Source organism: Mustela putorius, unplaced genomic scaffold, assembly GCF_011764305.1.
Source record: "Mustela putorius furo isolate JIRA1106 unplaced genomic scaffold, ASM1176430v1.1 tig00003909_pilon_pilon_pilon, whole genome shotgun sequence".
Taxonomy (NCBI): Eukaryota; Metazoa; Chordata; class Mammalia; order Carnivora; family Mustelidae; genus Mustela; species Mustela putorius.
The window spans coordinates 28,531,116-28,552,305 of record NW_025422057.1 but is presented as its reverse complement, the minus strand read 5'-3'; the positions used below and the strand labels follow the sequence as shown (position 1 = coordinate 28,552,305).

Genomic DNA, 21,190 nt, shown 5'->3' with positions numbered 1-21,190 from the left:
CCTCCAGCTTCTAATTTTGTTTCCAAAATAATTGTGAGGTTTTCCCCAGCTGAGGGTCCCTGATTGACTACTAGTAGGGAAATTCCTACCAAGGCTCCCTTATCTTTTCTAGTCAACCATCCTGCTTGTCTGTTGTTGGAGGCTGGCATCATTAAGTCTTCTCACTTGCCCGGGTACCTAATTCAGTCCTGATGAGGAGTAGGTTCACATTAATCTTTCTGCCCTGAATTGACAATGTAAGGGAGTAAGAGGTAGAATTATTCTGTGGGGCTGTCATCACCAATGCTTCCCTTGTTTAGACATCTTTTGTAGCTGGGGAATCTCTCAAGCCTGGGGTCTAGGACATTCCTCAGAAGCCTCCCCATTAGGCGAGTCACTGGATGACCCTCTTGTCCTCTGGGGGAATGCTGGGAGTCAGCACATCTGCTCCCGGGGCTCGGGGTTCACACGTGGTCAGTGAGCCTGCTGCCCACCAGCCAGCTGCCACGTTGCTTCTCATCATCGCCCTTGGACAGTGTCTGTAAGCCTCAAAAAAATGAATGAAAATATAAGTCCAAGGGAATATAAAAATGTCAGAAAATGTAGTTAATATTTACTCTGGGCAGTAAAAGGCCAACATTTGGGGCATGGGGGTAGAGGGTCTATGGGGATTCTTCATATTGTTCTTGCAATATATCTTCTTGATATCTGAAAACATCTGAAAATAAAATGTCTTTTAGATAGATGGACAAAATCCGTTTTGCAGCCAGATTGAGTAAGTGAGCAAGAATATGAGGAACAGTGTGGAGCAGAGGCAGGAAGCGAAGTCGTTAAGATGAGGGTCACAGGGTCAGGGCCAATGGCGTTGGCCTGTTGCTTTCCACCCTAAGAGCTGTCATACCTTGAACAGGTTACTTAACCTCTTCAAGTTCCAGTCTTTATCATCTGGAAAATGGGGATGTGAATGTCGACCTCCCTAGAGTATCCAATTACGGGAGATAATGCACGTACAATATTTAGGACGTTGCCTGAGGCTTAGTAGGGGGTCGCGACATGGTAGGAAGAAGGCAGAAAGAGAAAGTACAAAGTCTTTCCTCATCCAGTCTCAATGATTTCCCAGTCACTGTCTTGTGAGGTCCCACACCCAATACCAGATACCCACCGCCTGTTGTACTCAGCCCCTGGCTTTGACTGGCTGTTGCCCAGGGGGTGAATTCCCCCAGAATGTTTCCTGACATTTCCAACTGGTCGTCTTAAAGGGCCAGCAGGAAGATGCTTATGGATCCTTCTTAGCTTGTGACCTTGGGGCCATAGTCATTCATTCATTCATTCATTCATTCATTCAACAAATTTCACTGGGTAAGGGTAGTGGGAACTGTGGACCAGTCACTGAAGTTGGCATGGGGATATAGCACAGACAAAATTGACCTGGTCCTTGACCTCCAGCTGCTTAAATTCTAGGAACTAGCCTTTCCTTATGGTTTTCTCTGGCTCCTCTTCCTGACAACACCCAGTCTTAGTCATTCCAGAACGCAAAACCTCCTTTACTGCAACATGCAGACAGCTCAGGCTCACAAAGCCACAGGAGGCAGGGCACAATAAGATGTTGGCAGTTACTGGGCCGGATCATTCTTTAGCTGCCCTTGTTGGGAATAATTCGGCCTTGGGAGAAACGCAGGGTAGCCAGTGGTACAAAGCCAAAACTGCCTTCTCTGCCAATACTCAGATGCTAATTGGCTGCCCCACCCACCCAACTTCCATGCGCACTGTATTTTTTTAAGTCTCTGCTCTAGACTCTCCCTTCCTTCTGTCTGTAATCCCTATCAGTCTGAAACCCTTTTTCCAAACAGCTTTCTGTTTGTCATCAAATGAGCCCTCCACCTGCCCCCCCTCAACCACCCTGCCCCACTGTCACCCCGCCTCCCCAACCCCAGCCCTGCTACCCTTCCAGCGCCACCAGAGTTCATGCTTCCCAGGTCTTGGAGACCAATTAATCACAAAATCAGCATTAGCAAACCTGCCTAGTCTTTATCTGGCAATTTTCCCATCCATTTGTTTTACAGGAAAACTGGAGTAACAGTACAAAACAATACAAACTGAAGGAGAAAGAATTTCATCTCCCTTATGCTCTTCTCTGCATTCGTAACTGTTAGTAAACCTCTCCTTTATAAAAACTGTTTGCCATTCAGTGTTCTCGAGAATGTATTGCTATTGTTTCCCTTTAGAACGTTACTTCAATGATATTTATTGAGGACTGCTTGTGTTTGATGACCTATAGAGGAAGTCTTATATATTTTTCACAAATAAGACCTACAATGCCAAAAAGATATAACTAAGCATAGACTAAAGGAAGGACTCCAGTGAGTTCTGTATGGTGAGATTGGAAGACTCAATCTCTAAAAGGTGAACTGTGTGTGTACGTGTGTACGAGTGTGTGTGTGTGTGTGTGTGTGTGTGTGTGTGTTTGGCTAAGCAGGGGAAAAAAAAGAGATTTACCAATTACTTTGTGATTTTTTTTTTAATATCATGAAAAATAAGTCTCCATGAAAAAGGAAAAAAAATGAGCCCACCCAGGTACTGGACTCAGACAGAGTCCAGGTCTTATGCTCCTTTCCACCATGTACTTGCTAGTAGAATTGGTATAAAAATGAAAAGAGAAATAGATATAAATTGATTACCACAGTGCTTCAATAAATGGTAGCACAGACTGTGACCTGTGTGCCCCCCAACCTATTCTTTTTCTCTTAGTAACATAACCTTGATTTTCATCTGAACACATAGACTTTCTTGAAGCTAGGTGCAGCCATGGGACTAGGCCAATGAGTTCTGAGCAGAAGCATTGCAAGTGACTTCCCAGGAAGTCTCCCTAAAGAGAGGAGACAGTCTTCATCATCCTTCTTCTGCCTGTTACTGGTCTGGACTCTGAATGTGATGGCTGGTGCCCTAACTGCTATTTTGGGGCATGAGGAGGAGGACCACACTCTGAGGGTGCCTGGCATTGCAGAAAGCTAAAGAGTTTGGGTCCTGGATGAGCAGGGAGCTGCTCTTCCAGCTTTGGACTTCCTGAGGATTTCTTTTCATAAAGCATAAATTAATTTTTTCTCATATCTAAACCATTATTTTTTTAGGTCTTCATTTCCCTAAGTGAAGATAATCCTAACTAATATGCTATAATTATTATTATCATCATTATTTTATTAGCACTGGCCCACAATCTTGTGCACTCACAGATTCCTTTTTCAGGCCAGTAGGAACAGCAGTGAATTTTAAAATAACACAGTGAATTTTGCCTTTGTTCTGGTCTCTGTTGCCAATCTATTCGTGCCTTTAATGTGGGGGCCCCCATATCCTCCTGGTCCCCCACTTCTTTCCCTCCTCTGTTTCCCTCTCTTTCTAAATTCCTGACTCTGGGTCTTTCCCTACTTTCTATGGCTTTTCTTGAAGAATTCTCACCTGACTGGGTGGAACTGAAGTACCCTAAAAGCAGAGGAGGATTTGGATTAGGTAGAAAGGAAAGGAAAGCATTCCAGGTGGGAGAAAACATAAGCAAAAGGGAAGAGCAGTTGGAGGTAATGGGGGGTCTAGACAGGAAGTGGCGGTAGGTTTCTGCTGAGGGTGGTAGGAGATGAGATTGAGTTGGAAAAGTTGGAGGCGGGGGGAGATGGGACCCTATTATGGAGGGTCCTCAGGGCCCAGTAGAGGAGTCTGGACTTGATCCCAGAGGAAACAGAGAGTTACTACACGTTACTGAGAGGGGAGCAGCGACACGAGGCAAGAGATGTTTCCAAAAGAATGAATCTGGCTGAAGTGTGCAAAACAGATTGAAGGCAGGAAGAGCCTGGAGACAGGGAGACCAGTATAAATCTTCCACCCAGTAATCAGATGGCCAAATATTGTCAACAGACTTTGACAGGGGCCGTATGAAACAGCTACATTGAAGTGTAGTGATTTCAGTTAAACAGACGAAGAAGCCTTAAACAAAGTCTTTCCCCAGAACTTCTCACATGGAGAAAACAAGCAAGCATCCAAACAGTGGAAATTGGTTCAGTCCTTTCGGAAAATAATTTGGCACTATGGATCAAGAGCCTTAAGAATGTTCACACCCTTTGACCCAGTAATGCTACTTTCTGGGAATGCTAGGGAAATAATCCAAACTGGAGACAGAAAAAAAGAATGCATGGAGATCTTAATCACAGCACACTTGATAATAGCAAATAATTAGAAACAATCTAAATTCGGCGGTGGAAGGATGGTTTAAGCAAACCGTGGTTCTCAGTTACATGCCACTCAGCCATGAACTTCAAGGAGTAAGAAGACCAGACAGATGACATGGAAATGCTTGTGACATAACTCGAGGAAAACAGGATACAAAATACACTGAATGTATATCACACAACAAACACCCCAAATGTAGAAAATTAGTATTCTGAATTTCTCTTGGTTATTTCATTAAAGTGAGAGGACTATAGATTTTGTTTCTTCTCTCTTTAAAAAATGTTTTCTCCTCCCCAATATGCTTTTGTTACATCTATACTTTCAATCATAGGGAATGTCAAGGACAAGTCATACTATTCACTCTTCTCTGAATTGTTTGGCTTGATAAGAATAATTATGTATGACTTTTATTTTTTTTTTAAAGAGTGAGTGATTTTTCAAAAACAAAATATATTGATAAATATGGAGAAGCCTTGAGAAATTCTCTTGTCATCGCAGGCATAGACACTTACATTCATCTTCTCTATGATGTGGTTTAAAAAAAAGGTACAGGCTGTCACGTGTGTGTGCATGTGCCGGGGGGAGGGTCTGAGTTTGAATCCCACCTTAGCTGGACAACCCTGGCTACCTCACCTGTGAAGTAGGGAACGATGCCTTCCACGCGTAATTACTGAGGAAATGAAGGGAAATAACGTACAGAGAAAGAAAGTGAGCGAGATCTCCTTAGCACAGTGCTTTGCACTTTGGAGACCCACAGTAATGGTGGCTTTGAAGACTGAGTGCTGTTCTGCTCTCGGTTCTGCTTTCTGTATCTTGCAGGTGCATAGCTGTCAGTTTATGGGGTGACTGTCCGTGGAGGGAGACAGAGCTCTGAGCGGTTTCCTCAGCCTCAGTCACCTCATGCCTCTGGGCCGCTGCCCCCCTGATGTTTTGACACCCCCCCGCCCGGGCAATTTTGCCTCCTTTATCCGCCTTTACAGTGCTTTCCCCTCTGCCAGGACCATGCTTTTGTGACAGTACATAATGACCTGATTGTACAAGAGCAAGTTTCTCTTCAAAAGGATGTTTTATCCTCCATATACTCAGCCAGCACATATTTAAGAATGGTTTTATGTCTTCAGTGTTTAAGGCTGGAACATAAAGTGGCCTTTGTGTGCTGAGATCATTCTGCTATACCTCCCTTGACCCCAGCTTTGTGCAAGTCCCAGGGTATAGCCCTGTGCAAAGCGGCATGGGTCTGCGGAAGATGCCATACAGTTGTGAAGGGCCACTGAGATTAGAGAGAGAGAGAGAAGAAGACAAGGTTGACTAGGAGACCACGTGAGGCAGAGCAAATTAATGCCAAAAATGATTTTGGAGGGTGCTAAACAGCACCCTTAATCTCCTCAACATCCTGCTTATACTCAGCCATCTTTTCTAAGTTTCCCAAGGACTACTTAAGTGTGGGAACCCATTCAAAACCTTATGAAAATCCAGGGAGATGATGTTTATTGGCTCTGCATGGTCAGCTAAGCCTGCTGGTCTGTCCAGGGATGCCACGGATTGCCTCCCTGGCGTTCCCAGCATGCCAGGCGCTGATGCTCTGGGAGGGCGGAAGTCCCCTTCCTTCCCCACCCTGGATTCTGTTCTCGAGCCAAGGATGTGGCCAATCTGGGAGTAAAAACACCATATGTGACTCTTGCAGCATACATTCTGCCCCTCCCAAAAGAGGGAAACCAAGAGAGATGGAGCACTGGGTGTTATATGCAACTGATGAATCACTAAACAAGGGGGCCTGGGTGGCTCAGTCATTAAGCGTCTGCCTTTAGCTCAGGTCATGATCCCAGGGTAAAGGAATCGAGCCCCGCATCAGGGTCCCCTCTCCCTCTCCCACTCCCTCTGCTTGTGTTCCCGCTCTGGTTGACTCTCTCTCTGTCAAATAAATAAAATCTTAAAAAAAAAAAAAAAGAATCGTTAAATAGTACAACAAAAACTTACGGTGTACTATATATGCTGGCTAACTGAACACAATAAATAAATGAAATAATATAAATTTTTAAACTTAGTACCAAAATTAACAAAAAAGAGAGAGAGAGAGAGAGCGTGAAAAGACAGAGATGGTCATTTGAGAGAACAAAGGTGGGCTTGGGACCATCTTCTCTCTGTTTCTCCCCCTTCCCCAGCCCCCAACAACTGCCCCTGGCCCTTTTTGGCCCAGGGCTTGTTCACTGAGACATCCGGTTTCATTTTTCAGTCAGCAGTGCTGTGTCATGAGCTGACTTGGAAAGACGGCTGTTGAATTCCCAGCTTAGTGACATTTGGTGCATAAAATGAATGCATTCACACGTGAACTAATGAAACTTTCACTTATTCCCACACCACTTGTTTTCCTTCTTCCCATGTTCTAGCTCCTACCGGCAGAGGAAGAATTATGGTGATTTGTTACAGTGCGTCAGGACGTCTTTCCTGGTTACTGACTTTAAAAAGAATGATGAATTTTCTTAATCTCACAAAACAAACTGAGGGTGGCCAGGGGGTCGGGGGTCGGGAGAGGGTGGGTGGGTTATGGACACTGGAGAGGGTATGTGCTATGGTGAGTGCTGTGAAGTGTGTAAACCTGGCGATTCACAGACCTATACCTCTGGGGTCAATAATACATTATTTGTTTATTAAAAAATTTTTAAAAAGAATTATGACTTTAAAAGAAAAAAAAACCCTAGAACATTATTTAAATACAAACAAAAAATCTGAATTCTATAACCGTGTGGAGCAGCACTGCCCAATAAATGGGAATCCCAGTGCCAAACTATATGTGATGAGAAAAGTCTATTTTCTTGAAATAAAAAGAGAAAATAAGGAAGGGAGGAGGGCAAGGAGGGAAGGAAGACAGGAAGAAGGAGAAAGAAGTAGAGAAAGATTGAGAAAGAAATGTGAGTTCTGGTCCTTTGGCTCCAGCTTGGCCACTCATGGCTTTGTAACCTTGATTGTCAGTCTTCCCAAATGAGCTGTTAACAGGTTAGTTCTCTGACTTTATGAGCGCATCTCAGTTGTGGTGGTGGTGATGGGGGAGTGGTTTTAAGTCTTTGCCAGGATGGGGGTGAGACTGCATTAAAATGCAGATTCCTGAGCCCTGCCCTCAAAGACTTTGGCTCTGGCCTGGGACCCTATGAAGCAAGCCATTTGGAGAGCTCTCTTTGAGAAAATAGGACCCAGTGGTCTGAGAGAGGATGAGACTCTGACTCCTCAAGGGACTGGGACAGTATTCCTCACCTCCTGGGCCAGCCGCTTCAGGGCACACTCTAGCTCTGGTTCAGATGGGAACGACTCATTGGTTAAGTGCTCGAGGCAAAGGGAATGGTGCTTTAGCCTCTTAGAGACAAGAGGACTCAAGGTCTCCTTTGGTCCCTGAGTTGTCAGCACTTGTTAAACGGGACAGGGATGAATTCAAGTGCATGGGCTGCCTGGATGTACTCACGGGTGTTGGGGAGGGGGGGGACAGGAACAGGACCTCCCACAGAGGGGTGCTTTGTGCACCTTCCCCTGCATGCTCCCATCTCACCTTCAGGGCATAGATTTTCACCTTCCTTTCACTGATGGGGAAACTGAGGCACAGAGGCTTCTTGCGAGAGCATACACTGTTCTTCATTGGCACCCTCAGAGGAAGATTTCAGATCTCCTGATTCCTGGTGTAATAATGGTTTCCCCAGTGTACCATTTTGCAGAGAACTAACTGTGTATTTATTAAACGAAAGGACTGAGGAATTATTAGCAATAAGTTTCTAATACTTCTTAGCCAGAACTATGATAAAATTCCAGTGTGGACTGCGATTACTGCTCTAATGAAATTAATGATGCAAATTCCTGGGTGTGCAGCCTGTGCAGTCCAGTCTTGTGGTGAGGGGACACGGGTGTATATCGTATGTGTTTGCATACATGGGTTTTTGAAAAGAGATGGAAAGAGATACATGAAATGATAACAGTGGTTATGAGTAGTGCAATTACAGGTGATTTTTATTTTCTTTATACTTTTTATGTGTTGATTGTGTTGGTTATGTTTTCTATAATGAGTCTTTTTTTTTAAGATTTTATTTATTTATTTGACAGAGAGAGACACAGCAAGAGAGGGAACATAGGCAGAGGGAGTGGGAGTGGGAGAAGCAGGCTTCCCGCAGAGCAGGGAGCCCGATGTGGGGCTTGATCCCAGGACCCTGGGATCATGACCTAAGCAGAAGGCAGATGCTCAACCGACTGAGCCACCCAGGTGCCCCCATATAATGAGTCATTTTTAATCAGAAAAAATATACATTTAACACATCTCTGTGTTTATAGATACTTGAGAGTTTCCAAGATGCCCTCACAGATTTCTTAGTGGGTTTTGTACTTACTGCGTAAAGTACTCTGAGCAGCTATTATTTAATTATCCCTATTTGCAAAGGAAGTAACTTTCCTTGTATCACACCACATAGCTTATCAGAGGTGGGCTGTGACACAAACCCAGATCCGTCAGCTGATTTTCCCATTTCTTTGCTCCCTGAGACCCTGTGTTTGCTCATTTGTTCATTTGTGTTTGCTCAGAGTGAGCTCTGGACCCCTGCTACCAGTTCATGCATGAGTCTGTGGTCTTGCCCTCACTTCTCCTCCCTCACGTGGCCTCTGCCTCATACAAGGAACCCAAAAGTGGGTCTTTCCCTGCATTTCCACCTTCGCAATGCTGGGAGAAGCCTTGCAGGCGGACGTCCACACACTGATGAGATGGATTCTTTTACTCCCCCCCGGGGCTGTTGAGACAGGTGTGTGGGTGCCCCGCTGTGGGGCTCGTGGAGGAAGGCCAGGAGGGAGAGAGAGAGGCGAGTGTTCCTTGCAACACTGGGGAGGTTGAGCCACTCTTGCTGTCTGGAGGGTGACCTGAACCTGGCCCACCACGCTGCCCTGGATGCTTGGTGGCAGAGAGAAGGGAGGAGGCGACACTGAGACCGTGCCGTGCTTCTCGGAGGATGCCACTCCACCTGCCCGGGGTTGGTAAATGGCGCTCCTGGGTGGTGTTGGGTTTCTTTCCTTTCTGTAAACAACCAACAGACCCTGGACCACAGAACAATGGACTGAGTCAGGGGAGGAGAAGAGAGCAGTGTGGGGGCGGGAGGGCGGTGTGGGAAGGAGAGGGGCCCGGGCACACATCTGTCCCAACGGCAGGCCCTGTGTGACTCGACTGGCCACATAACTTTTATATGCTTGGTCCCTTATTTATTCTTTTTTTTTTAATTTAAAGAATTTTTTTTTTTTTTTTTAGATTTTATTTATTTGACAGACAGAGATCACAAGTAGGCAGAGAGGCAGGCAGAGAGAGTGGGGGAAGCAGGCTCCCTGCTGAGCAGAGAGCCCCATGCGGGGCTCGATTCCAGGACCCCGGGATCATGACCTGAGCTGAAGGCAGAGGCTTTAACCCATTGAGCCACCCCAGGCACCCCAGTTCCCTTATTTTTAAAAATGGCAACGAGGTTCATGTTGTCAAGGATTATTTTTCTTGAAGGATGGTTGTAAGGTTCAAATTGATTCACTTGCTCAACCAATTATTTATTCTTTGTTGTGTTCCAGATCCCGTTTTAGGTGCTGGGGGTAGAACAGTAACTGAGACAGAAGTAGGCCCGGTCTTCATCTGGGGAGACAGACAACAAGCAGGTAAGTGTAAAATCAAACTTCAGACTGCTGAGTTCACTAAGAGACAGAAAGCTAAGTAGAAGGCATAAAGGTGTAGAGGGAGCTATTTTATTTTATTTCATTCCATTTTTTCATTTCAATTTATTATCTTTCAATCCTTGTCATCTCTACCCCCAGCACGGGGCTCAAACTCACAACCCCAACATCAAGAGGTGTGTGCTCTACTAACTGCGCCAGCCAGGCTCCCCAGAAAGCTATTTCAGACAAGGAGTTAGAGGAGGACCTCTCCCGGTTGGGGAGACTGGAGCAGAGGCCAAGAGATGCGAGCGAGCGAGCTGGGGGGTATCTGGGGAAGCACATTCAACAGCAAGGGCCACAGAGTGGGGTTTAAGCATGACAATGGGTGTGACGGTCCCAGCCTATAAATGGGAATAGATGAACCCTCCAAAGTGGCCATTTCTCACTGGCCTCTTGACTCTCTGACAATGAACAAAGAGGTGAGCAGTCGCAGAAAGACAAGAATTGCACCTGACATTCCACTGGTCCTGGGGTCCTACCCTCACGCACTATCACAGGAATAGACTAAAAGAAAAAGAGAGTACTTTCTTCGCGCTTCCATTAGAGCCAGGAGCATCTTACATTTCATGATCTGTTTATATTCTGTCTCCCCCTGGGGACATGGCTTCCAGGGCCAGGAGTGGCCCTGACTTCTCAGGGATCCTGTGGGATGGTGGTGAGCTACACAGCCTTGGAAAGCGTGGGTTGGAATCCTGCTTCTATCATGTTCTTACTGTGTGAGTTCAGGCATGTTTCTTGTCTTTCTGAGCCTTGGTTTCCTTATCTGTGAAGTGGAGGCATTTTTATAGACAACCCACGGGGCTGCTATGAGAATGAATAGGGCCTGGAGTATAGTAAGTGCAAAGTTATACATTGCTCATCAACAGTGCCCATGTTCCAGATGCCCGGCATATAGTAAGTGCTCAATGCATTTTGTGGAATGGGAGCTTTAGTGTAAGAAAATGCTGCACGAAGACTTTCATATTCTTCTGCAGCTCTTGCTAGGGGATCTGCGGTGCCCCCAGAAGGGACACAGCCATTGTCTTGGAACACCTACCAGACAGGCCAGCAAGCTAAATCTCCCAATTGAACTCCTTGCTCCAGGGTCTGTTTTAGTCTCATTCTCAGATGGAAAACATGTCCAGCCGCTAACTTGATAAGAACAGATACAGTGCCTGATCTTTGCCTGGAGCTAAAAAGCAGCCCATTTGCTCCCCGCCCTCCCAGCTCTGTCTGTCTTCCAGCTCCTGCCCATGGGGTCTCCCCTCAGCCTCTCTGGAGCTCCACGTGGGCCTGGTGCTCACCCCACCTCGGTACCATGTTGCAGTCATTTCTGTGACTTGTGGAAAGCAGTCTTAGAATCAGGTGAGCCAGGCAAGTGATAGAGCAGAGATCTGAGTATATGGCCAGATGTAAAACATACCTTACGCTCACCTGTTCCCAAGGTGAGCCCGGCAGCAACTCTCTTGGTTCATAATAACCCGTGTCATTGTGCGGTGTAGAAAAACTGAAACAAGCAGCTCAATCCGGAAAAGAGGATTTGAAGGGAAAGGGGGAGAGCATCTCAAATGGAAGAGTAGGGTGCGTGTGTGGCTATGATTGGCTAATGGCAGGAGCCACAGAGAGTGGGAGTAGATTCCAAGGGGCCGGAGGGACCATCTGCAGAACAAGCCCTAGGCAAGTGTCTCCCCAGGGATTTCCTCCTTGCTTGCTCCAGTTCCAAGCAACCGCCAGCATTTTGCTTGCTTTCCTAAGACCCAACCCTGGCTTGAAGACATAATGGTGACCTTGAGAGCTTGCCCTCCCTCTGTCTTGTGCAACCTGATGTAATGCAGATTGAATGTGTGTCTTCCCCCACACTCCAGTCCTCCCACTGAGTCAGGAGCAGGGGACTGGAGTGGTTATGTCTTCTAAAAGATGGGGAGGTGACCTCATCTTTTAGGTCACCTTGCCCTCACCTCTACTTCCATTCCTTGGGTTCTTTGTCCAGGCAGGCCAGACTCAGCTGAGTGACCCTTGAGTGAGCCGCATTACTGACCTTTGGTGAACCAATGGTAGGAATTTGGTGTGTTTAGATGAAGTGGGCTGTAGATCTAGGCCAAAGTGACATTTGACACTGGAGGGCTCTGTTAATACCTTGTACGTGAACCGAGGGAGAAAGTAAGGGATCCCTAAAATAAGAGTCCAAAGTGTTGGCGGACAGCCCTTGGCTGAGTGGCTGTGAGTGAGGGCCTTCACCTTTTCTAGCATTTGTTTTTTCTACTATAAAGTGGGGGATAATAACTCCTGATGCACTGAACACACAGGGTTCTCATGAGATTCACATTTGAGCAAATTTACAGCACGTGATATCGAGTGATAGAAAGTACATGGTTTCCCTCATGCAGTGGTTGTGAGACTCAGCCAAGCAGTTAACTCAATGACCAGCACATAATAGCTGCTCAGTAAAGCATTATAAATAATTCTCAGTGTTGCTCATAGAATTCTATGTGGGCACATGTGATCTGAGTCCACAGAGCCATATAAAATGTGAGTGGTGACTTTCATTTTTATTATCTGTGTAAATGTATCTGTGTTTACACTGCCACCTGTTCCAGCCCAGGCAGATACTTCCCATCCCGGTGATCTTACTAACCCCCCTGCTGTTCTCCTTGCATTTGCAACTCCCCAGTTCAGCCCTACATAGTCTCTCCCTCAAACATCATAACCATCACATCGTTCCTCTTCAAGAACCGTGTCTTTTATGGGCATGTGACCTCAGCACCCTCCAGATCGGTCTTTGATGCAAACCCCCTTCTCTGCTGGAGGATCAACCATCTCTGCCCCAAACCTCTGTTTATCCCTTGAGCTGTCACTGCCAAGTAGAACACCCTTGTCACTTCTCTTATCTTTTCCTCAGTCTCAGTCCTTTCATAGTGTGTATCAGCTCTTTCCTTTAGGAGACTTCCCCTGGTTTACTCACCCCACAGATCACTTAGCATATATGGGCTCGGTTTGTGTTCTGTGATTTTGCTGTGGCCTGCCCATGACTTTCTAGACAAGCTTTGAGCCACGTGGCACAGACTAGGTTTTTGGTTTCTTTTGGATTCCTGGCTGGCCCTTAGTGGGTTGTCCTTGACACATCTGAGGAGGTTGTCCTTGGCCATGAGGCTTGCACCTCATTATCTCCATTCTAGACCGCTCTTTTAACGGGCAGCCTCCATAGCCCAGTGGTTAGAGCACTGGTCTTGTAGACCGCTCTTTTTTTTTTTTTTTTTAAGATTTTATTTATTCATTTGAGAAAGAGTGAGAGACAGAGAGAGCCCAAACAGGGAAAGAGGCAGAGGTAGAGGGAGAAGCAGACTCTCCGCTGAGCAGCGAGCCTGATGCAGGGCCCTATCCCAGGACCCTGAGATCATGACCTGAGCCAAAGGCAGACACTTAACCATCTGAGCCACCCAGGCGCCCCTCCCCCCTTTATTTTTTAAGATTTTATTTATTCATTTGGGGGAGAGAGAGGGAGCAAGGAAGAGAGAGAGAGAGAGAGAAGGTCCCTCTTTAGCAGCAGAAGTTCCTTGAGGAGCAGTGCCACCCTTCCATGAAACATCTTATGTCAGATGCCAAGGTGGGTTCCTACCTCCCACCACACCCAGGGAAAGCTTTCAACTCATGCCTGCAAATGGTAAACCCCGTCTGACTCACTGCTGTCCTACCCAGGTGTAATTACTCTTGTTCTCTAATTTATCAGGGACCTTGAAACCACCCATGGACCTTGAAACGATCTATGCAAGGAGTGTGTCAGAGCCTTGGGTCAATGTCTCTTCAGCATGCTGAGACTTTTCTCCTGTTTTAGTTTTCTGTGTATACCTATAGATAAATGCTCATGCTGGGTTCCCCTTCCTCCAACCTACCTCTCTGTACTCTGGTTTGGTTCTAGGCCTTCTTGGCAAAGAGCAGTCGTGAGCTCCATGTGCAGATTTGCTCCCAAGTTTCTCTTCCCTCCTTTGGTGTCTCTTCACTTGGCATTTGTGTGTGTCCTTGGCACTTGGCGTAGATACAAGATAAATAGACACTTGTCTTCTTTGGAGAATTTTATAAGCTGGTGAAACTTTCTCCCCCACTGGGAAGAGACTTCTAAAGAGGGCTGGCCCCTGGATTTCTGCTCTCTTCTCTTGCTCCCTAAACTTTTTAGGTTAAAGTTCACTTTAAGAATATTTTGAAAGCTGTGGATTTTCTCCCCAGGAAAGGTACACACATATCAAATAGTTTGCATTAAACTGCAGCGGGTTTACAGACCCCATCAAATCCATCCACAAACCCACAGGCCCTAGGTAAGGAATACTTCTCCTCTTAAAAAATAATGAACAAGGATGAGGAGAAGGGAAAAAAACCCTCAAAACCACCTAAAAATGGAACATAAATTGAAGTGAATGAACCTAACTCTATTTCAAATAAATAATACTACCTCACTGAAGGGAGAGTAAAAAAACAAACAAAAACCAATGAATACTGAATTCTAGTTGAAGGACTTTTTCCTATAGTGGTATGGGCTAGCAATCCTAAAAGATTTTAGTGTGTATAGAATCGAACAATTGAATAAATATATTGAGGTTAATGGGAGCCCATTCTTGCTGTTGGAGAAGAGAGTTACAAAGATAAAGAGAAGGAACACTAAAATCCATCTTATGGTAATGGATTAGAATGGGAGATATCTATATGAGTTCATGGTTGTGCATGTGTACAGATATAGTAATAAGATATCAATATCAGCTCATATTTCTTAGTTCTGTCTGCTAAAAGTCTTAGAAGTAGACACCCAATAGCACTGAGCACACCTGGCAGCTTGCTCTTGGTTTCTAAATACCTTTCATCAGTAAAAGGAACCAGGACTCATTGGAGAAATGGCTGGTTTCAGGGCTCAGAGAGAGAAAATACAAGATGAACTAGAATATCATGTTGTTCCAGAAATTAAGGAGGTGCTAAAAAGATAGTAGCAATATGTCAAAAGGACAGAGGAATCAGAAGAGGATCCCACTGGTCAAATCTGGGGCAATCTGAACATTAAATAACAGTAGTTACATTCCCATAGGACATTCTTTGAATAAAATAAGAATCTAGGAACCCATAGCATCCAGAATATATAAAGAACTAACACAACTCAACACCCCAAAAATAAATAATCCAATTTAAAATGGGCAGAAGACACAGATATCCTCCAAAGAAGACATACAGGTCAACAGACACATGAAAAGATGCTCAACATTACTCATCATCAGGGAAATCAAAACTGCAATGAGATATTGCCTCATGCCTGTCAGAATGGCTAGAATCAACAACATAAGAAGTAACAAGTGTTGGTGAGGATGTGGAGAAAAAGAAGCATTTGTGCACTGGTTGTGGGAATGTAACTGGTACAGCCAGTATAGAAAATAGTACGGAGTTTCCTCAAAAAGCTAAAAATAGAACTCCCATATGATTCAGTAATCATGCTAGTGGGTAATTACCGCCCAAAATACAAAAACAGTAATTCAAATGGATACATGCACCCTTATGTTTACTGCAGCATTATTTACAATAGCCAAATTTTGGAAGCAGCCCAAGTATCCATCAATAGATGAAGATAAAGAAGCTCTCTCTTTCTCTCTCTCTCTCACACACGCACGCAACACACACATAAACACACACACACACACACACACACACACAGAGGAATATTATTCAGCCATAAAAAGACTGAAATTTTATCATTTGCAACAACATAGGTGGAGCTAGAGAATATAATGCCAAGCAAAATAAATCAGAGAAAGACAAATACCATATGATTGAACTCATATGTGGAATTCAAGAAACAAAGCTAACAAAGGAAAAGTAAGAGTGAGTGAGAGAGAGAGAGAGAGAGACAAACCAAGAAACTCAACTATAGACTCAACTGTAGAGTCTCATGGCTACTGGAGGGGAGGTGGGAGGATGGGGGAATGGGTGGAGGAGACTAAGCAGACTTATTGTGATGACCACTGAGTAATGTCTAGAAGTGTTGAATCACTATATTGTACACCTGAAACTAATATAACACTGTATGTTAACAATACTTGAATTAAAAATTTTTAAAAAAGAATGTATGAGCTTATACTAATGTAAATAATAAATAAATAAAGGAGAACTTTCTCTCATAGAAGAATATTAACGAGTAAATGTAGAAGGAATAATGAAGTTAGAATATCATCCTTGTGCAACCATTAATAATAACCGGCAGAGACAAGAATCATCAGTGGATGCTACAACTTGGAAGTTTGATGAAAAATAGGATATTTACATGAACAGAAAGTACCTCTCTACAAATTGCTTCCTAGGTACAAAGGGAAAATGAGTAATTCTACGGTGGGTTAACCTGGTGAACACAACCTTAAACACTGAGTCAGTTAACAAGACCAGTCAAGAGACAAACTGACCTCATGTGCCGCCTGATATGACGCCCTGAGAAGGAGTTGGTGTCATTTCTCTGGTGTATCTGCCAAAACTCCATAGCCTCGATCTAATTGTGAGGACCCATCACGCAAACCAAATGCAAGGCCATTCGGCAGAATAACTGGCCTGTAATCTAAATTCGAAAAAAAATCGAGTTCATGAGATTAATAAAAAGCTGAGGACCTGATCTCAATTAAAGAAGACTCAAAGAGATATGAACATGTGGTAAGTGATCCTGGATTGGATGCTGGATCAGGGGGAAGAAACAGCTATGAAGGAGGACTGGAACAGTTGGTGAAATTTACATATGAACTATGGGACAGATAATCATTTTGTATCAGTGTTACAGATACACACATATGCACATCTACGTGCCTGTGTACGTAGGTATTTCTACACACAGGTTCTCTTGGGCACAGGCAGAAGCTGCGTTCACAGCTGGAATTTCTTCTTCAGGCAAACTTCAGTTCTGCTCTTAAGACCTTTCAACTGATTGAATGAGGCCCGCCCAGATTATCTAGGATAATCTTACTTACTTAAAAAAGCAAAAAACAAAAAACAACAACAACGAAAAACTGATGATATCCACAAATACCTTCACAGCAATGTCTAGATCAGTATTTGACTGAAATATTGGAGACGGTGGCCTTGCCGCCTTGTCACCAAAAAACTGCCCATTCCATAGGCCTAGCATCTACCCTGGGACCCCTCCCTGCTCTGTACAGGTTTGTGAAGTGAAATGGTCGTTCCTAACGCCAACACCATTTTCCCAGGCAAACCTCAGTGTCTGACTACAACAGTACCTGCATCCCCCTGTCAGCAGGTGGTTTTCAAGCACAGTGCAGGGATGGTACCAAAGAGGCATGATTCTACAGGTTCCCCAGTCTGGGGAGACGAAACATAGCCAGAGGAGTGCAAGACAGCCTACAGGTTCATTTCCATACCAGTGTCTGAACCACCAAGTCCCCTTCATCTTCTTGTAACTACCTTTCCTAGGTTCCTCTTTTCTAGATGATGATAGCTCCTTGGCCGGAGCTCCCGTGTCTAGCTGGCTCCCCATCCAGGTCACCCTAGGCCTGGGCTGCTGGTGGAGTTGTCCTCAGACATGACTTCAGTCATCTCCCTCCCCGCTTAAGAACTGCCAGCACTCCTCATTAGCTGCCAAGTCAAGTCTGGACACCTCTGCCTGGCTTTCAGGCTTCCCCAGTCTGACCCTCCCTGAGTGCAAGACAGCTGTCTGCAGAGTTGTGAAAGGCCATCAGAGAGAAGACAGATTAGTCTGATTCCTGCTGCTTCAGCAGGCAAAAGGTGATCATAGGTGGAAACTACGGGGAGACCTGGGTGCCTCAATAGAAAGAATTATTCTCCTTTGTTTTTGGTGTGTGGATGTGGGCTGGGGGGACAGGCGGTGAGGCGGTGTGGGGGGGGGCTCTGATGACGGGTGGAATATTGTGCACAGCACCCGCGGGACTTCTCTGCTTACCAGCCTCACAGGGCAGGAAGTCACAAAATACTGCACGTCCGGTCTAAACACCAATCGTGTGACGTTTCTGATGGTCTAGACAGACTATTGTTCAACAGACCTCCTAAATCAATGAGTGGAGACAACAGGAGGAATATTTTAGATTCTCAAGAAAATACGTATTTTTTCTGATTGCATTGTGTTTGTGTGGTACACTGGGGTTCGAGGGATCGGCGGGAGCCCAGTGATGGAAAGCCCTGTTGACCACCGTGAGGAATTTGGCAACTGAAGCAGGCCAGCGACGTGATCCTAGAGTGGAAGCAGGAGACCATGAAGAATGAGCTTTCTAACAGCAGTGAACTTGGCAGCGATGTCATGGATGGCCTTGAGTGGCAATGAGCTCCCAGACACAGGAATGTGGAGTGGGGAACCCCCTCTCAAGGATGTTGCAGAGGGAAGTGGAGCTCCAGGAGGGATGGTGAGCAAGATGACTTCCGAGAACCCTCCCACCTCTGACATTCTCCCGGGCCTCCCACCCTCCCCTCCAACCCCACATCTCCAGCCAGGATCTCTTCAGCGGCACCACCAAATGGACTCCCCTCCTCAGAACCCTCTCTGTAAGCCAGCCTGCTCCCTTTCCTTCATTCAGATTCTACCTACCCACAGCAGTGCTCTTGACAATAAATTATTACAAGGGTGCAACGAGAGATTGACAGAATAAGCTATTGTATTGGAATGTTGGGTGGCTATTTATATTGAAGTGTTGGAAGATTTAATAATGTGGAAAGATGGGCACCATATACTATCACGAGAAAGAAGCTGGTTACAGTGTGACCTGATTTTGAGTGTTAACCAAAAAAAAAAACAAAAAAAAAACCCCAACATAGAAAAAATACTGGAAAATGAGTACATCAAATTGTTGTCATATTCTCTGGGTAATGGGATTGGAGGTATTTTCTCTTTATCTATTTTTATAAATTATATAAAATTAGCATGATTTGACTTTTATTGGCTTTTACAAAATTATTTTTTAATTCTATTCATCAAAGCCACATCTTTCCCAATAACTCTGACCTACACTTACCTTTTCTGTCTCTAAATCTTCTTGTTGGTTCTGTATAATCCACTACATGGCTGTATTCTGTCTTGTGTTATTACAAAACTGTTTCATTCATGTTTGTCTTGTCTCCACAATTAAGAAAGGTTTTCTCTGGCTAACCTGTGACTTCTTTTCTTGCTTTAGCATAGAGGTGGGCTTTGGCATGACTTCTTGCATGGTATGGCATTGTGCAGGAACTGCTCTTGGTCCTGGATCCTCAAGGTGCCACATGACTTAACTGGCTTCCAGAGAGGCCCTGGACCTAAGAATGCCCCAAAAGCTCACAGCTCTAAGGGAGTAGAGGCGAAGCTTGGCTTCTGACACAGGCATTCAGGAACCAAGATCGTTCAACCCTCTCACACTACACTGTCTCTATCTGCTCTAGTGACTGGACAAAGAGACCTGCAGAAACTAAGGCCCTGTTCAAATTCCAAACCAATGGTCCTCCAATAGCTAGGGCACAGCTGGAGATTGGAAGGTGACTTTTGCATTCTTTTCTCAGTTTGCTAATGACAATAGAGCTGAGAGAATCTTCAGTGACTGTCATTCTTTCAAAAAGTTACCCCATATTCTATTCTTAGAAAATGGTCATATTGACACAGTGCCTACTGTGGTCTGCATACCATGCCGATAGCAGCTCTGTTGGGCCAGCTGAAGAGACGAGGTCTGGAAAGGCATGCCTTTGTTCTCACGTTCCATGTGTGCCGGGAGGCAGTGACTCTCTTAGATTTTTACCAGAAAACCCTATGAAACGGCCTCTGCAATGATTTCATCGTGCCCGTTTCGCTCTGTAGGCGATTCAAACTCCACTGTCCACCAGCCAGCCGTTAATGTCTCTCTTTTCCATTACAGCAGAAGAGCAGCATCGCTTACTTAAATAAGACTTAGAACAGGAGACCCTGCTGTTTCCTTGACAGTTTTTCTTCAAGTGTATTCAGACACGATTCTCCACAGATACTTGTCGGGCTGTCAGGTGGAAGAAGGGTGAGATGTATTCTGTAACAGATTTCTATTGCTTCTACAACCCTAACATCCCGCCAGTCTGGCACCTGCTGTCTCCCTTGCCCCAGTCCTGGTGCAGACCATCGTGCAGCCTCTCATCAGGTCTGCCGGCCTGTCCAGTCTTGCTCCTCTAATCCTTTCTCAGAGAGCCTAAGTGATCTGTTTAAATTGTAAATCTGATCACACCACACCTCTGCTTAAAACACTGTAATGCCTCTATACTGCCTTCAGGATAAACTCTCAACTCCTTAGCATTGCCTTTAAGACTCAGCCAGGTGCATGCCTTGCCCAGGTTGTCAGCCCTACCAAGTCCTTTGCACACTGAAGCCTCAACACTTGTTATCCTCTCTTACCTCTCTTTTCTAGGTCTTTGCCTAGAACATTTCCCCTCCTCTCTCTACCTAGTTAGCTAATTTGCCTTCCAGAGGGCACCTCAGATATCACTTCCTCCAGAAGCCACCCTTAAGTCACCCAAGGCCTAGGCTGGGTGATCTTACATGTTTCTTGTCATTTTATGTTGTGGGTACCTGTTTACATTTGCCTTCCTCTCCAGACAAGAAGCTCCTTGAGGGCTGGGATGGTTTTATTTATCACCATAACCCCAACACCAGTGTCTGACACAGGGACACTCAACAGTTACTGAATGAATGAATGAATGAATGAATGAATGACAGATGACATAACAAGGATGGCAGATGGGTATTCTTGGAGGTAGATTTCCATTCTGTGTACTGAAGAACTTGCTATTAACTGGGGATATTCAAACAAAGATTTGAAGCAACCCATGAAGCACAGTGAAAACCCCACCCCTGAAAGTCTTCAGACGGAGCCGGAATGGCCGTCAGGGGAGAGCTTCTTCAGGAGACGGGTTGCAGTACGTGCCCTCCACTCATTTCCTGTCTGCAGGAAGGCACGATTAGGTCCACTTCCGGGAACAAAAGATCTGGTCTGGGGTTTCAGTTCTGTACTTGCTGTGAGAACTTGTGCAAAGGATGGCCTCTCTGAGCTTTTCTTACCTGTAAAATAGAGGTGATGCTCAGACTGCCTACTTCACATTATTTTGTGAGAACCAGATGAAGTCCCATACAATACTCTGTAAAAGCCTTCAGGCCAAATGGAAAGTATTATTATTTGCCACATAATCTTTTTTAGGTCTTGCAGCTTCACTGAGTAACTCTTGTTCTGCAACGACATTGGAAAACAAAGTGCCATGTGGGGATTTGGACTTTGGCAGGCAGAGCTGAGACAGCAGGGAAAGCTACCTCTTCTGTGCCCAGCCACTGTCCCAGGGAAAAGTG

At 45.1% G+C, this 21,190-nt stretch overlaps 1 protein-coding gene across 1 annotated transcript in view; it reads left to right on the top strand.

Moving 5' to 3' along the window:
- Window positions 1-21,138, top strand: part of LOC101671807 (translation initiation factor IF-2-like) — a 61,116-nt gene extending 39,978 nt beyond the window's left edge. Inside the window, exons 5-6 of the mRNA XM_045069004.1 lie at window positions 9,766-9,849; window positions 16,215-21,138. Coding sequence (XP_044924939.1) covers window positions 9,766-9,849; window positions 16,215-16,231 — 101 coding nt within the window. The 3' untranslated portion in view covers window positions 16,232-21,138. The remainder of the gene's footprint in view (window positions 1-9,765; window positions 9,850-16,214) is intronic.
- Window positions 21,139-21,190: the final 52 nt, after the last annotated feature.